Genomic DNA, 18,930 nt, shown 5'->3' on the forward strand with positions numbered 1-18,930 from the left:
AGGACTATGATGGCTCAGTACTGTAATTGATGCGTTGCGCTAAATTTCTAATTAAAAAGCATTAATTGAATAAAATAATATACTTATAGTGTACTCCTATCAGTAGGATGAAATTCGATCGTGGGAACGTCGCGAGGACTTATGGAAGTTAGATTAGATACCTAACGGCTTAAAACGTAATATGAAAATTCATTTTATTTGACCTTTTTAAATCGGGATTTTGGAAAGGGTTTTTTCCGGTTTTTTCTCGAAGTATATATGTATATAGCTTGGTTGTGAGTAATTGAACTTTGGATAGGAATTTCGGGATTTTTGGGTAAGTTAGTGCAAGTGGTGTCCGTATGAGATGAATTTCTGACTGTGGATTTTGAAAATTTAACAGATTTTGAATTTTTAGAGTGATTAACGCGTACTGGTATAGTTTCTTTCAAGTGATCGTCTGCAGTAGGCTTTACTTTCTTAACAATCGTAAAATTGTATTCTGCTAATTTTAAGTTCCAACGTGTAATACGAGGACTCGGGTCTTTTAAATTCAATATATCAGGAAAATCGGAAATTATTTTAAACTTTCTGCTAAAAAGATATGGCCTAAAGTACTTAGTGGCCCAGACTACTGCGAGAAAGTCTTTTTCTGTCTTGGAATATTTAATCTCGCTATCATTTAAAGTTCGGGATGCATATGCAATAGGTACATCGGTGCCAATATGGCCTTGGGATAATACTGCATTTAAAGTCATATCAGAGGCAAAGGTTGTCAAGTTAAATTCCTGTTTAAAATCGGGATGAGCTATAACTGGGATACTTTTTACAAGAATTTTACAATTTTCGAAAGAATTAATGAAATCTGAATCATGATTAAGTTTTGCTCCTTTTTTCAAGCAAGATGTCAAAGGCTTGGTCACCTTTGCAAAGTCTGGTATAAATCTTCTGTAAAAGCCAAGGATACTTAAAAATTCTTTAATTTCTTTGCGACTGTTAGGTAATGGAAAATTTAAAACATGTGAAATATAATCTGGGTTCGCTTGTATGCCATGCGGAGAATAGATATGGCACAGAGGCGTTTCGTGTTTAAAGAATTCCGATTTATCTATTTTAATTTTAAAATTCAAACTCCTTAATCTTTCTAAAATAGCACGGAAATTCATTATATGTTCCTGTAACGATGTAGAGAAAACTAAAATTTTGCCTAAGTAAGCTATGGAATTTGGCAGGCCTTGAAGATAATTGTCAGTAAAATTTTGAAAAGTCTCATTATTTAAATTAAGACTTAGGGTAGTAAAGTACAAGCACCTTCCTAATTTGTCTAAAACGTCGGTTAAATTTGAAATCGGATACGAATTTTCCATCGTACAGAAGTTAACTTGTCGAAATTCTTGAGTTAAATTTTCATTTTTTAAATAAAATACATCGGAAAATTCTTTGGCTAAATTAATTAAATTAGTAGCCTCTTCTTCATTTAACTGATCTATGGGCAAACGTGATAATATGAACTCATGATTCTGCTTATCGTCAGCAGCGGTGTCAATTTCATTTTCACACCGGGTCGACATGTTTTCTTGGGAGTTATAATATTGATCGGATTTATAATAATTTACAGGAATTTTGGTTTCTAGAATTTCTAGTTGATTTAATTCCACCTGTGGGCAATTTTGTGGAACAGGGTAAGGTTGACATGGGATATAAGTACTTGATGGGTATTGAGGTTCTGAAGGAACATGTTTTTGGGACATTGAATATCTTCGTGATCTAGAAGGGAATTTCGTGTCACTGTAATAATTACGCTGTGAATAAAAGGAATAAGGTCTACGAGTATGCTTATGATAATTTTGGAAAAATTTAGTTCTATTTTGCAGATGTATTATATTTAATTCTTCTTTGGCAAATTCGAGAGCAGTTTGTAATGTGGGGGGTCTCATACACCTTACTCTTGACCCTAAAGGTTCTCTTAAACCTTTTAAGAAGGTTTTAAGGGCTAATTTTTGGTAAAGCGTTCTTTTTACATCGACAGTAGTTTTGACAGTATCGTGTAGGTCTACGTACGTAATAAGTGTGCAGAGTAAATTTTGAACCTTTTCGTAAAAGATTTGAACTGTATCAGGACCTTGAATTATATATGATAAGTCTGTAAGTAAAGCTATTTCATCTCGGTAATCGGAAAAACTGTTAATTAATGTAGCTTTAATTTTATTCCAATCATCGGAAATTCCATTGGCTGATATGGTTCTTGCTGCAGATCCAGTAATTTTATTAAGAATACCACTAATCAAGGAAAGGTTTGAAAGGTCATACTCTTGAGCGGGATTTAAAAATGAGCGTACTAATTCGTCGGCTAAATTTATAAATCTAGTTAGTGTGTGAGAATTTCCATCAAAATTCGGTAAAAACTTAAGAGACTTATTTATTCTATCTAACAGTTCTACTTGACTAAGTTCCGGCATTTTTTTTTTCTATATAACTAAGTAAAAATTATCTATCAAATAATTAATTAACAAAAATTCATCAAATTAAAATAGTACTGTAATTAAACTACGCGGGTGAGCAAAGATCGTAATATATTATAGTACCTACCCTGCGCAAAAGTTAATATAACAACCAATAAAAAGGATTTCATGTACTTACAAAACCCAAGTCGCTGGCGAGCTTCGATCCATCGATTTCCAGTATGACTCGAAGTCTTCAGCGGCAGCTCCTATGACAGTAGCTCCTGGTAGGTTCTCTAGTCCTGACAAGGAAGTTGAAGGCGTTGACCTGATTTTTAGGCGATGCACCACGACGACCTTGAACATCCAGGACTATATCCTTTAAGACTGCGCCAGTTACATAAGGACGACTGTCCAGAGCTGGTAGAGAAAGTAGAAATCCTTTTGGTTGTGGAATGGTTTAATTAGGTACTGATTTACATAAAAATTACATATTATAATTAGAGATACGTCCGTTTCGCACCGATGCTAGGTAACGAAGGCTTCGATTGTAGTCTGCATTCTGTATATGGTGTTATTTGACTCTCTCGGCACGTTTTGCTGATGATGGAAGTCGTCCAGCGTAACAGTCTCAAAAATATTTTTTCACCATTAACAGTTCTTGAATGGTTTAGGAATGCTGTACCCTGCATCAAGGTTGAAGAGTTGTGTGTTGAAGTTCAACCATTAAGTCGTTTCTTGGTACCTGTAATATCAGTTTACAACCAACAGTTCCTGAATCCTCATGACTTTAGGCAGTTACCTTACCCTACAGCATCAGAATAATTAAGGAGTTTGGTCCAGAAATATTCATTGGATTATATTTTAGCATAGCTCTCTGTGTGACCCTGAGCTTTCTTATGAGGCCCTTAGCGACCATGTCCTCGGGTCCGCTGATCGAGGACTGGTCTTCAAGCACAGGAATTTTGGCCGAGAAGACATCTCGAAACTTCCCGAACGTTGCCCAGTCGAGTTGGATTCGGCGACTAATCTCTTTCCCGAAATTGGACCTACCTAGCTGAATTGGCTGTCCCAGGTCTACAATTTTGAGTGCTGAGCTCACAATGATTACTAGATGGGACGAGACATTTAAAAATGCGATAAATAAATACTTCAATATTATGATTAATTGGAATGATCAAGAGTAGCTTGTGCTAGGCTGCGTGTTGCGTGCGCGTCGACACTGCATTCATTGTATGCAACACTTTTTCAATTGGTTCCAGCGCACCTCTTTTTAATCGAAGGAACTGCCATTGTAATTATACCCGTTCTCAGTTTCCCACAATCGGACAAAAACAGTATTATGTGCTAATTCTTAATGGAAGACTCATGTTGTAGAAATTTTACGGGACCCATGATGGTTCTCTTAAATTTTCTCTTGGAATTGTTATTGTCGATATGAGGAAGTGAGGTTTTTACTGTTTGTGCAACTGTGTTTTCTTCATTAAGTAAGCCTGTTTAAAGCCCTGTCCTGTTCACATTTCATGTGCAGTTGATGCAATGCCTAAAAACAAATAAGTTAATATAACTATACACACCTTTTTATTTATTTTCTAACCCTTCCTTTTGGCTTTGCCGCAGTTGGGTAAAAAATGAAATTATTTCATCCTTTGGAGAGCTAATAACATGCAGCATTATGAGTTTTTGGTAGTTTAATTTTGTTTAAAAATAGCCACATAATCTAATCGAAGTGATAAGCGGCTATTTGCTGCCGATTTATCAATATCTCAACACAATTGTGAATTATAATCTATTTATGTATTTTAATATAAGTTTATAAATAGTACAATATTTAGATAAATAACATTATCTGCCTGCTTATTTTTAGATTTGCCAACTTTTTATGATGTGAAATGTGTATACTGGGTATACTTGATTGCCGAGTTTCATCCATGTCTGTGATTGCCATCTCTTCTGAGGAGAATCTGTTCTCGACATTGTTAGAGTTCCAGACCTGTAGCCTGCATATTAATAGAAAACACACTATTACAAATTACCTATGTACAATTGGGATGATGCCTACGTCTAAAATAAATTATTTCTTATACCAAAATTCGTATAATCAATCTAATCTAATAAAATATCTCAAAAGTCTATTCATGAATTATAGTGACATGGTTGCGCGGAAGCAGTTGCTAAGCTTTCAGTAGCCCACAAGATGGTGTAGAGTTTTGTTACATATTGTAACTTTTGAATTTTTGAAAAGAGCAGCTACCGAGTTTCTCGTCGGCTCTTCTCAGTGGAACTGAATTCCGAACCGGTGGTAGAGGCACAGATTGTACTACATCAAAATAATAAATGACACTACTTGCCCTACATGAAATAAACGAATTTTGAATTAAAATGCTGTATGTTAAGTTAGAATTTTCTGTTTCAGGTGAATACTGCGCTGACGTCATCATGAAGTGGAATGACGTCACCGACATCAGTGAGTTAACGCTAAGTTAACCTTTGCTTCGTGTGTTTGCTTAATTTCCCTCGCAATGTTTCCATAAATAACAAAATAATGAGCATGATTCATCGAATAGGTACCTACTTACAATTTCAAATAGCTAGGCAGGTACCTGTTTTAGTCCATAAAAAGAAAAGTTTCTTATTTTATTTATACATTTTTAACGAATGCAATGTCTTAAATGTAATTTAATGAAAAAACCGGGCAAAATTTTTAAATTGTCACTGGTGAAAATCGAACCCGGGTCCTCCTTCCTATTTATAAAAAAAATTTTTTTTGACTGTGACTTTATAAGAGGTCGTCAAAACTCGAAAGGTATTGCTTAGACTTTTTGATGCGTGTAGCAAAGTAGGTAAGTACCTATATCTTATGTATTTCTATCTAATCACTCCCGAAATCTCACTCTTTATCCCAGTAGGTAGGTATACTATTCTTATCTTTTTTCTATTTAGCAAGATCCCAGGACTACCATAGTTACTTATTTTCTAATAAACAAAATCTGTGAAATATAGTACCTATTTAGTATACGAGTGTACCTGCTCACTGTGTACTTATATAATATGTACGCCTATCTGCTAGTTTGTGCCGAATTATAATTTATAGAATTTCAGCTGCTAAAGGTACTTAAAAATCAGAACTCAGACTTTAACAAAAGTGAGTAATGTTTTACGTACCTTTAGCAGCTAATATCTTTAAATTGGCTGTCGGCACACACAAATATGCGTAATTATTCACAAAGTACACACTATTACTACTCTACCCCAAACATTTTGTTTCTCAAAAAATACATAACGTCTGGCGATCCTAGGATCTTGGACCATCAGTGTTGATTTTGGCAAGCGTTGCCGGTGCTAGTGGTGTTACTACAGCGTTACTATACTGTGGACTACTATACTATAGTGTAGTGTAGTAGATGTGGCACGTAGTACGCCGGTGTACGGAACCAACCCGCGTGGGAGCCGCCGCGTGGGCGATCGTTCCAGCCACTTTATGACTTTGGTTTATCATTACGTGCCGACCGAAATCTTTAAAGCCATCTTAAGGCCTTTTTAGGGTTCCGTACCTCAAAAGTAAAAAATAAAACCCTCATAGGATCACTTTGTAATCTGTCAGTCTGCCAAGAAACTTATGGCCGGCGGATAATTTAGAAGACCTATTAGGCAGTAAAATATATGTACTTATGTACAGTATGTTTGATTGAATTATAATATTTTTCTAGCTGTTATCATAATAGAGAAGAGACATTTGGCTGTCCGTTGCGCCCGGGTACTATTTCTGTATGAATGGTAGCCAGTAGCACTATACGCATCCGGGTAGGTATAGGTATACAGTCACTACATATCCTCAACCGCGTGCCAAAATACACCACAGAATATAATATTATACATATAACTAGGTACTTACACGACAAAACTTTAATGGTGCCAGAGGAAAAACTTTGCGTACTTAATTAAAGTTCCTAAACTAAAGCCAAATCAATCTTAATAGAAGATACATTCAGAGTGACATAAAACGTTAGTGTCATCTCAATCTTTTGCGATAACATATGCACATATGGCCGTGCTATGTATTACTACTCAACATTTATTTCTGGCAGCAAGTATGTACCTATGGATTTAAAAAACGGCCAAGAGTCGGGCCCGCGCGAAAAGGATTCCGTATTCCGTATTTTCATGGCAGCCATTTTGAATTTTTAACTATTTTTTGCTACAGCGACAAATTATACAAAAATTTCAACTCTCTACCTAATACGATTCATAAGATACAGCCCTCTGACAGACAGACAGACGGACGGACGCACGGACGGAAGTGACGTGCGGACAGCTGAAACACCTGAGGGTAGTATCCCTACTTCCACCCTTCGAGCACGGAAACCTAAAAAAGAAAAGAAATACTTATGTCAGAAATAATAATAACTTTATGTAGGCTATATTCTAGCAAAATAAATAATTATGATTATGAAAACGGAGTAAATACTAGTAATATAATCCTGTCTTCGCTACTTGGCACGTCCGTATGAAACAAACTTAAAACAATCGCATTCAAATCGGTCAAGTCAGAAGCGAGAAAATCATGGACATACTCGTAGGTAGGTCTGTGGTAGGTATACTTTAGTTTCCTTAGTTTACTTAAAATGTATCTATCAGCTATTACTTGTGTCATGATTTTCCAATTAATAGTATGTTGTTATGATTTTAAAATTGAGGGTGTGTGATTTGGCTTGAATAATTTATTGTTTTGGTCAAATCACATACTTTTTTTTACAATTACTTGAAGCTTGGAGAGAGTCTCATTGGACGGATTTTTAAAACGATCTCATTGGTCAATTCATTGTTTCGGTATGATTTTAAAATTGAGGGTGTGATTTGACTAAATAATTTATTGTTTGAGTCAAATCAGATACTTTTTATAAATTTGCAGGAATCTCATTGGATAGAATTTTAAGAGGATCTCATTGGTCAATTCAGTATTTCGTTAGGATTAGAAAAATGAGAGTGTGTGATTTGACGTAAATAGTTTGTTGTTTCAGTCAAATCACATACTTGTTTTTACAACTGCATTGAATTTTAGAAAGAATCTCATTGGATGGAATTTTAAAAGGTTCCCATTGGTCAATTCAATTTAAGTTCAGTCCAATCACAGACTCTTCTCAGTTCAGTAATTTAATGAATGGAAAATATGATATTAAAGCCGGATGGCTGACTACTTAAGTTAGTTCTTATTGAGCATTCAAACAGATAAATTGTGAAGAAGTGTATTCCTTAAGTAACAAACAAGCTGTATGTAAATCAAGTAATATAATATATAATTAATATTGATTCAAGGGAGAAGTTTTATTATACTTGTTTTAACGGTGAAGTAAAACACGACGTAAAGCCTGCATGCCTGAGAGTTTTCCACAACGTTCTCAAGTGTGCGTGAAGTCTGAAAATCCGTACTTAGCCAGCGTGGCGGACATGGACTAAACCACATTTATAGATAAGACCCGTGCTCAGTAGTGGACCAGCGAGGGGTTTATGATGAAGCCTTAGCTATGGGTGCGCTTGGAATGTTAACTCATAACGAATGAAAGAATGAAGTAAGCCAGTAATGCATTTAGTTGCAGATGCAGTATGAGCGACATTCCAGTTTAATTGTTCATGTAATGTTAGCAGGCAGGACTGCCTGCGGCCTGCGGTCAGCCGGATGGCTAACGGCCCTCCATTGCTATCGTTTATCGATTTTGTTGGTTAAGACCCTCAAAGGCTGCCTACACTGAGCACATACCTAATATAATATTAGATGAAGCCCGCGACTTCGTCCGCGTGGATTTAGGTTTTTTTTAAATCCTGTGGGAACTCTTTGATTTCCCGTGATAAAAAGTTGCCTACAAGTACAAGTTCATATAAATCGGTTAAACGGATAGGCCTTTAAGAATCCTGTGGAAACTCTTTGATTTTCCGGGATAAAAAGTAGCCTATGTCCTTCCCCGGGATATAAACTAATTCCAAGTAAGTACCAAAAATCAAAATCAGTTAAACTGTTGGGCCGTGAAAAGGCCGCATACAGACAGACAGATACACTTTCCACTTTATAATATTAGTATGGAATATGGATGGATTGGTTTGGTTTGGACCTTTGAAGGAAGAGTGAATAGGTACATCCTAATATCAATTTTTTTTCGAAAAATAATCCTCCTTCCATTTTTATCTTATGAGTGTTTCCTGTCACTAGTTCTTCTTGCCATCTTTTTATCTTTAACCTTTTCATAGGTTCACTACTCTCTGTGTTAGGTTAACATTGTCTCAATTGCAATAGCTTTCTTGAATTCAAATATAATCTCTGCACTTGCTTGCCTAATTGAAATTCGCAAACTCAAACCTAAGAAACCATGTTGATTCAACAAACTGGTTCTACTTGTTCCGACATGTCATGTATCCGATGTATGCAATGTATGTTGACCAATATACCGGTTTTGATAATGAAACTAATAAAACCTCACCCGTGCGGTATACTTCTCGACTGAATGCATAATTGCTTTTAATTGGCAGAAAATATGAAGACGAATAATTTTTCAATGATTCTTATTAACTAGGCAATGGTTGAGATTAATTGGTCTCCCATTTATTAGAATCTGTAAGTATAGAGTACCTATTGTCACAAAACTCGGAATATTGACCTTGTGGTCTATTAAATAATGTGCTGTAGCAGTATGATATTGACGCTACACCGAAAATCTCAATGTTGTATTTGATATACACGGGGGTCTAGGAACAACAACACTGAGCTATGCCGCTAAAATCCAAAGTAAAGTCTTGTTGAGTAAAGTCTCAAGATATTCATTCAATGTCATTTTCAACCCTCGATCCAAAAAGAGGGGTGTTATAAGTTTGACGTGTGTATCTGTGTATCTGTCTGTGGCATCGTAGCTCCTAAACTAATGAACCGATTTTAATTTAGTTTTTTTTTTTGTTTGAAAGGTGGTTTGATCGAGAGTGTTCTTAGCTATGATCCAAGAAAATCAGTTCAGAAAGTTATCAGCTCTTTTCTAGTTATTACTGTAACCTTCACTTGTCGGGGGTGTTATAAATTTTTAATTTACACTTGTTAAAGATTTTTTGTTAGTATAGCTTCAGAAAAGGGCCGTTGAAAAGTTCATCAGTTTAGTTAATTCCAGCTAAATGCATTTGTTCATTACCCTCCCCTTCCTTGTTTTTAGTATTATTATTTCTAGTTCTTAAAATGCATCTAAGCTCACTACTTACAGTATATTATTAAATCCAATTTGTTGTAGGCTCCGTTGTGTTTAATTTAATTTACCTAATTAATAGGTAGGTACTTACTCGATTTGTGTTAATACTCGTATTTAGAAACTAGCTGATGCCCGCAGCTTCGCCCGCGTGGATTGGTCAGATCCCCTGCAGCATCAGGATTAAGGAGTTGGACTCCAAATTTTTTATGAAACAATGTCGCAAAGTTCCTCTATCGATTAAAAAAGAAATGACGCAAATCGGTTCAGAAATCTCGGAGATCTCGGTGTACATAGGTAGAAAAACACAACTCCCTTTTTGAAAGTCGGTTAAAAAAGTAGCCTATGTTACTCCCTGGTCAATTCTCTACTTGTCTGTGAAAATCCCGTCAAAATCGGTTCAGCCGTTCCCAAGATTAGCCTTTTCAAACAGACAGACAGACAGACAGACAAAAATTTTAAAAACGTGTGATTCAATTATAGTATCGTTCAAATAACCATATGACCTTAATATGCGGTAGTTATTTCGAAATTACAGACAGACACTCCAATTTTATTTATTAGTATATCACACTAATATTATAAAGGAGAAAGTTTATATGTGTGTGTGTGTGTGTGTATGTTTGTTACTCCTTCACGCAAAAACTACTGGACGGATTGGGCTGAAATTTAGAATGGAGATAGATTATACCCTGGATTAGCACATAGGCTACTTTTTATCCCGGAAAATGAAAGAGTTCCCACGGGAATTTTATAAAACCTACATCCACGCGAACGAAGTCGCGGACATCAGCTAGTAGATTATATTTTTGTAAGGTTTTGCCCATTGTCGTTTCGAGCATTACGTTGTTACTTGTTAGGTCTTCTTCATCTCGTGTTTTTTCTGATTTGCGTGTTCAAGATTGTTTTTTTTTTTACTCAAGCATAACTTTGTTGGCATTATTCCTATTGTAGCTTCTAGCTAAACACGGGCGTGTGTATAGTAGAAACAAAAGTTACAAAAAACGATATTGACTCGCCTGTGCGTGACAGGCGTTCGGCAGCCATGTTGTGCGCCGAATTTTTGATTACATCACTGCGCAAAAAATGCGCGTGCGCATGCAGTGCGCCGGAGGGGGCACGGGGAGGTGCGGCGGCCGGGGGCAGAGGCGCGGTACGCTTGAACGGCCTTGGCCTTGCTCGCCGAAGCCAAGGCGAGCGTTACGGCAACCGGCAATTACATATGCGCCCACGAGTCTGCCGCGCACCGCTTATTATCGTACGTATGAGAATGGCCCGCCCGTAATGGAAAACTATATTGTGATCGTTGTGAGCCATAAAATATAATTGTAAACACAAAACATCGTTGGAAGCCATTCCAAACTGCCGGTAGTTGCTTTCAACGATGTGGCGTTTTGGCAAATGGTGATTGCCGTATTGGCTAGGTGTCCATAAATTACGATGGGTGTTCTGTGTGTCACACAGACGCGGTGGTAGCTATATGACATGTTTTAAACAAAGTCTAACTCTGCAAAGTTACCAGACCTTGGCCCCGTTTCAGCCTCGGTATCTTGAAAGAATTCGGAAAAGTTACCTTCAGTGACGAGCTGAAAACTTACATTCAAGTCTCAAATAACTGTTAGTTTGATGCAATAATCCTGGCGTTTACTGAACTCTACCATGTCTGGTTATTATTTAGATATCAGCGTTTCAAATTGGTTTCAGTAAAAATATAACTCAAGTTCTTATTCTGTTAAACAAAACGGTGTGATAATACTTCTGATCAATTTTTTTTATGATCAACGGCCTAAAACTCTACTCTCGCTCTCTAAAACGCTACTCTGTTTAGCACTGTGTTATGCAATGGAGTCCAAATCTAAAGTTCTAGGTAGTCTACTAGGTATCCAACATAATATTTTGTGGATTGTGTATCTTGTAGCTTATGTCTCTGCATATTTACCTGCTATACGAGTATAATCAGTTTACTTTAGATGCAGATGTAAATGAAAGGTCTTCTAAATATACAATTTCCAACGTAATACTTTATCGTGCGTCGCTGTTCACACACACGGCAGTTCCAAGTGGTAAAGCAAACAGTTCAGGCTTTAACACCTTTCCAATGCTGGCACATACCGGGCTATAGCTACACAGTCATCACCAAAGCAGGTTTTTAACTAACGACAAGTATTGTTGTGCTCATGTTGTGTCAGTAAACAGTTTTTGGGCAGTGCACTTGTAAACGAGATCTATGGAGAAGTTTTAAATTCTTCTAGTGTAGATGCTAGTGATACTTCGTACACTTGTGAAGAAGCGGACCCCCCTCCCCCCCCCCCCCCCCCCCCAGCTTTGCTTAAGTGGAATTTTCGAAAATCGTTGAGTTTTCGAAAATCCTGAAACACATAGGTTCGGGAGGTAGAGAGTTCTTTTCCGGGCACGCACCTGTAACTTTTCGGATCTATGTGCGTTTCAGATAATTTAGTATCACTTGCTTTGACGGTGAAAAAAAAAACATCGTGAGGGAAATCGCATGCCTAGAATTCTCCATAATGTTCTAAAAGGTGTGTGGAATTGCCGATCCGTATTTGTTCAGCGTGATGGACTAAGGCCAAACCTTCTCATTTTAAGAGGAAAGCTGTGTTGAAGATGATGCTCAAACTAAGACCTACATATACAACCATGAATTACACATATCTATAGGGATAAGTATGTATATTAATTTTTAATCTAGACTGGTTGCTTTCTACATGTGGTTATCTCTCTATTTTCTCGATCACAACACGTTCACAAAGCGACTCAACCTTGACTACCGAGTGCCGATGCATTAGTATGCTCACTACACGCTCTTCCGACGATGGTGTTCGATTTCACATGTAGATTTACTTTACGCAGATACCATAACAATGCCATCACTGCCCTGTTTTAAACCATATAGTCGAGAATATTGTCTACAAATAAGGTACCTAATGGCAATAGGTATGATTTTTCTTATCTACATCATATTTGTCACATACATTCAGCGCTTCCTTTTTTTTCTATAAAAAATAGCGAGAAAACGAGCCGGCGGGTCACCTGATGTTAAGTGATTCCCGCCGCCCATGAATATTTGCAGCACCAGAGCTGGTACCGCCGATGCGTTGCCAGCCTTTCAGGAATTTTTTGGTCTGCCCCTTGAATGTGTTGTGATCTAGTGGAAACACCGCCTATGGGAGTTGATTCCACAGTATGCATGTGCGTGGAAATGGATCTGGCACAAAGTGCTGCACCAGGCACCCAGGTGGTGAGGGTCTTCGACGAAATCTTGTACGAATTTAGGTACGGTGTATCTTGTCTCCAGCACTCGTGATGCCGGTGGAACTTTAGGCGTTAATTGCCAGATTTACATGAACATCTGTTAACAATTAAACTCTCAGATAGTAAAATCAACCCGTATAATGCAATGTAAATCGGTCGGAGCGCAAACAGCAACTGAAGCCTGTCGTTCCACGCCACGTCCTCGCCCTAGCGCCATCTTTTCCGTCTCGATGGAGGGGGCTCTGACGTCACGACCACAGCATAACGACCAACACCAAGCAACACCGAACGTGAGAACGAGTTGTTGCCAACACGGCCATGCTGCATGGTGCCCGCCCCGGGCACCCCACGAGTCGGGATAAAATTACTGCAAAATAAACAACCGTTAACACCTGATTCCCATTACCTACTTGTAAGGATCCTTCCTAACTTCCTAAGGAATATTGCCCATTCATTGTCACTTATCACTTAACAATCATACGACGCTCGCAACTTAACAAGATACCTCCACTATGTACTCGTAAGATCCAGGAATATTGTCCATTCGTTATCACTCATCACAACAACAGCTTTCAATTTAAAGAACAAAACAACCGCATCTAAAGGGACTTTGCCACACTTAGGGGACCAGATTTGTCGTAGTTGAAAACCAACTGCACTTAAAGAGCGTTTCGCTCACTTAAATGCAGCAAGTTGGTCAAGACCACTTGCACTTAAAGAACATTTCGCTCACTTAAGCGTACCAAGTTGGTGAAGACCACTTGAAGATCACTTGCACTTAAAGAACATTTCGCTCACTTAAGTGTACCAAGTTCACCTTCAAGTTCCAAGCATCATAGAAGACCACTTGAAGACCACTTGCACTTAAAGAGCATTTCGCTCACTTAAGCGTACCAAGTTCGCCATCAAGTTCTAAGCATTATAGAAGACCACTTGAAGACTACTTGCACTTAAAGAGCATTTCACTCACTTAAGCGTACCAAGTTCGCCATCAAGTTCTAAGCATTATAGAAGACCACTTGAAGACTACTTGCAGTTAAAGAGCATTTCACTCACTTAAGCGTACCAAGTTCGCCATCAAGGTCAAGTATCGTAGAAGATCACTTGAAGACCACTTGCACTTAAAGAGCATTTCACTCACTTAAGCGTACCAAGTTCGCCTTCAAGTTTAAGCATCGTATTCCAATGTGATATTTTATATTCATGGTACAATATTCCCAATTATCTTTCGAATATTTTATCAAAGTTCAAGCTTCGTATCCCAGTGTGATATCTTATATCCATGGTGCAATATTCCAACTAATTAATCTTCCAAAATTTTATCACGGCTCGCTGTATCAATTATGTTGCTATACATACTTAATTTTAAATAGATTACTCAACATAATACACAAGGTAGCCTTGCCAACACGGTTTTTAATACTCCATGAATATTCTTTAAAGAAGCAATGCATTAGCACTCACGATTAAAATCAGATCATACCTCTTTACTAAATCTCAAAATTCTTTACTAAATTCTGAACACATACTCAATGCCATAGCATCGTGCACCCACACAGTGCTCCGACACTATTCATCCACGTATGCAATCACCACACTATCTTTATCTACCGCGCATCCACGCAAGGGATCACCGGTGCCTAGTTCACCATAATACAAGGTATTTGATCTCATAAGAATCATATTTGATCTCATCCATTTTATTTTAACTATCAAGGCTTTATTATTATAAACGGATCATTTGATTGTAAAGCTGGTGCTATCAAAGTTAACTTTAAATAATTATTATCATACTAAAACTATCACTTTTTAAACTAATCAATATCTTAACTGCAGTTATATTAATGATTTCACTAGTTCACTGCATTATTAATTACGAGGGTTGGTCACCAAATATAATCTTATAACCCACAAACTATTTTAATTCATGAATTACTGTAGTATCAAACAATAATAATAATTGGTATTTCATATTCCATATATGCAAATATTAATTACGCTATCTCAAATAATTATTAGTCTAATTAAAAATGATAAACAGAGAGTCATGGATTATGAGCGACACCGATGCATGCCACTGCCAAAACCAAGACTTTATTTTTAACTCATTCATCTGTCCATTCACGCAGGGAATTCATCTACTGCCACTGTATGCTATCTAATATTTCTATTCGCACAATATACTCTTACTGTCACTCTTTATTATTTTCGGCCTGTCCTGATTATAGCACAGAATTGCAACTGAGAGCATAAAAATGTTGCATTTGTCTACTCTCTTATTGTAATCTTTTAAATGAGAATTTCTCAAGTTAATAATACCCACTTAGCTATCCGGACAAGAATATTTCTTTGTTCAACGCAAATGTGAAGCTTTTACCCAAATTTGTAATATTAGGTATTAACTACCAACATAAATCATAGTTATTTTTTTTAAATATTATTCTAATTTGCATTATTAATGATATACTATGACTTTACAAACTAAATAAAGCTTCATTATCATATTATACACACCACAATCCGTAATTATTATTTGTTTTTGAAGCAGGTACCCAACAAATGCAACAAAACTTTTGAATTGAACAGACTACAGGCAATAGTTCTAACTCTGAAGAGAAATATTACTTTCATCGTTACTAGTCTGTCTGTGTCTATTTTATTAAAATATAATGTACAATCCTTTTACCTTCGTTCTAGTTCAATCTAATCGACTTGTACATGTATACAAAACGGTTCTCTGTTTGGATGGACAAAAAATAGCTAAAATGCTTTCAGAGGTCAATGTGTATACGAGTCTACTACTATTACATTACTTTTCCCGGGGATAAACCAAATCGGATCACTCTGTTACATTCCGTCCAAGCAAGTTATTACTCCCTAGTACCCAATAGGTACATACCTATAACGTAAAAATAAATTCGCTGAACGCAATTGAATCAAAAGGAATGTTAACACATTTTTTTTTTATTACCTTTTTGTAATTCTGCTAAAAACCCTTGTATCAACAAAAAAAATTCAGCTTTATCTTTAAATAGAAACCTTACGTAAAATTATTCATCTTGTATGCCAAAAGTACGCCCTAATATTATAACGATCTAGTCAAACATCATATTGTAATGCATGGTAAATTATTTTGACGATTCAAAAGCATTTGTAAAAGTTTACTTGAATTATTATATCATATTCTATTCTAGTCTAGTCTATTCTATTCTATTGTATATTGAATAGTATATCGAAAAGGGGATGCCTATGTCGATGAGCACGCAGAATATAAAAAATAAAACTAAACTTCATATGTAAATAATCTTTACTGTAATAATTTAAAGTTATTATCTATCTAATTAATTATTTACTTAGGTAGCACTAAGGTAAACCTGTACAGTACTTATTTAAAATTGCAACAAAGGCTCTTTTTTAAATATTTACTGATTTAAATAACCTGTATAGCAATAATAATAGATGAAACAAAAGAAACAATATTTAAACAAAACTAAAAATGGCTAATCCAAAAATGTTACTACAGTGTGCATGAACTATTGAATGAATATACCTCAATAATATGATAATACGATATAAGAAGATTACTTGAATAACTTTGTTAACCACTTTTTATTTGTAAGTACTTTTTTTTTTAAAGTCTGATTAGTTATAATAGGACATAATTTGAAAACTCCCATAATCTTTATTTATATGTGACCTTTTTATTTTATTTTTATTTAATGACCATATAATTAATTCATAATTTTTGCTATTCATATTTCATATTTCATAAGAATTGTAATATTACCTTTGATTATTTACATATGTTTTACTTTGTAACGCCCCAACGGGGCTTCATGTTGTAATATTATGATATTTTTTTTATTTATGATGTAAGACATGAATGCAAATAAAGAAAGAATAAAGAATTACCTCTATAAAGATACGAAAATTCTAAATATAAGTCACTCGTACGCGCTTCAAACTTGTATTCCTATCAGGAAAATAATAACAGGATATATACACTCCCAATTATGCTTTAAAAGAAGAACAATTACGAAAACTTCCCTAAAAACTAGTATTATAAACGTATGGATGTTATTACTTACCCACACAATTATTCAATGTAGATAATATGAAGTACTAAAATGGATACTTGATATCATGTGCGTAAGTACCTACCATTGTAAATGTAAATAGCTGTAATTCCTGATATCTAAAAGGACTGTTATGCTCTTTATTGATAAATAAATGTTTTTAAACTGAAATCCCTTTACTAACGATTTTGATATGCGCGGACAACTACTTCCGATATCTATAAACGCCTCGTGACATGTATCAAAAATATACACTTTTTAACCCCATATATTATGTAACATTTACTTATAATTAATATAATAACTTATTATTATAATATTAATATTGACATTTAATTAAGAGACATGTTACCATAGAAATTAATTCACTTTTTGGTCTCATCAGGATTATTTGTACGGATTATTCCTGATGAGTATTAAATATTTGTATGCTTATGAAGTAGAATATGAAGGTCGCTACTTAGTTATAATTTTGAACTCAACAACTGATATTCAGCAAATAAATAAATTTCATTTCATTTCAGTATACGAGTTCGGGATTGGTTATCATGATTTATATCTGAGCTAACATTTCACGTGTAAAGTTTGACTAACCTAAGACATTCTTCGATTACTTTTACCACTACCACTATAACATTTTAACTTGTTCGTCACGTATACTACCCACATGTTTAATATTTTTATTATAAAAAACTTCTATGTAAATAACTAGCTCAATCGTCACACGTTTTTAAATTATTATCTTCTAAGGACGTATATTACTGATGCTACTATAATAATTGACCCACTATAATTTAAATAATATTTTGTTCGAAAAAAAAGTTGAGACAAACGTGAATTTAACATTTAGTTCCAAAATAAAATTCGAACAAACTAAAAATTAACCATTTTAAAAACATATTCCCTTGAATTTGGAACTAAAAGACAATTTCGTTTACCGATTACTATTCCCACGAGGACCACTTATGGACTGTACGCAATATTAAATCGTGCCAGACTTTTAGCTGATACCTTCAACTTAATTTAGTAACGAATTATCTCACCTGACTATACAAAAGTTTGAGAATACGATTTAGTAATTTAAACCATATTCACTTAATCTTTAATAATTATTCAAAGTACTCACAGTTTCGGTATCTTTACGAGATACCTTATTACGTTTCCATCGCGGCCGACGGTGTCCTGGCACTTGAAGACCTCTAGGTGGAAAAGTACGTTTGCGTTTCGACCGATTTTTCCTCAAAGCGTAAGTTACTACACACTTCTGATGTTAACAATTAGACTCTCAGATAGTAAAATCAACCCGTATAATGCAATGTAAATCGGTCGGAGCGCAAACAGCAACTGAAGCCTGTCGTTCCACGCCACGTCCTCGCCCTAGCGCCATCTTTTCCGTCTCGATGGAGGGGGCTCTGACGTCACGACCACAGCATAACGACCAACACCAAGCAACACCGAACGTGAGAACGAGTTGTTGCCAACACATCAATGTACAAAACAAACAAAGCAAGAACCGCTCGCTCGCTGAGACCTGAGTTTGTTTGCCAGCAACTGCACTCGCAGCATTATTCGATCCCGCTCACATTAAGTTAAGCTCGTTGGCAGCGCGCTCCAATATCAAGAATATTAAATTCTACCTTCGCCGCATTTCAACTAAAATAACCGCAAGATGGAAATAAAATAAAAGCTTCTGGAAGCTTTTTAAAATTAGCAGCTTTCCAGTTTCCACGATATAAAACTATCTCCTCGAGAATGGTCATAGTCTTTTAGATTTAAATTAATATTGTTTGGACCTATTTACAGGTGATTAATTTATGGTACTTACGTTACCTAATATTTTTTTAGCATAGGTTGATTTGATAGGTAGTTTAGAAATAAGTGTTGCAACTACAACAAATATTTATACTTAATAAATGGTAGTAAAGCTGATATTCTTTTCATAGG

At 35.8% G+C, this 18,930-nt stretch overlaps 1 protein-coding gene across 2 annotated transcripts in view; it reads left to right on the forward strand.

The window, feature by feature from the left end:
- The window catches only part of LOC123869879, a 69,457-nt gene that overhangs the window by 17,644 nt on the left and 32,883 nt on the right, over nucleotides 1-18,930 (forward strand). For both annotated transcript variants that reach the window (XM_045912959.1, XM_045912958.1), the window contains exon 3: nucleotides 4,837-4,887. In XM_045912959.1, the coding sequence (XP_045768915.1) occupies nucleotides 4,837-4,887 (51 nt within the window). The remainder of the gene's footprint in view (nucleotides 1-4,836; nucleotides 4,888-18,930) is intronic.

This window comes from Maniola jurtina, chromosome 11, assembly GCF_905333055.1.
Source record: "Maniola jurtina chromosome 11, ilManJurt1.1, whole genome shotgun sequence".
NCBI classification, from domain to species: Eukaryota; Metazoa; Arthropoda; class Insecta; order Lepidoptera; family Nymphalidae; genus Maniola; species Maniola jurtina.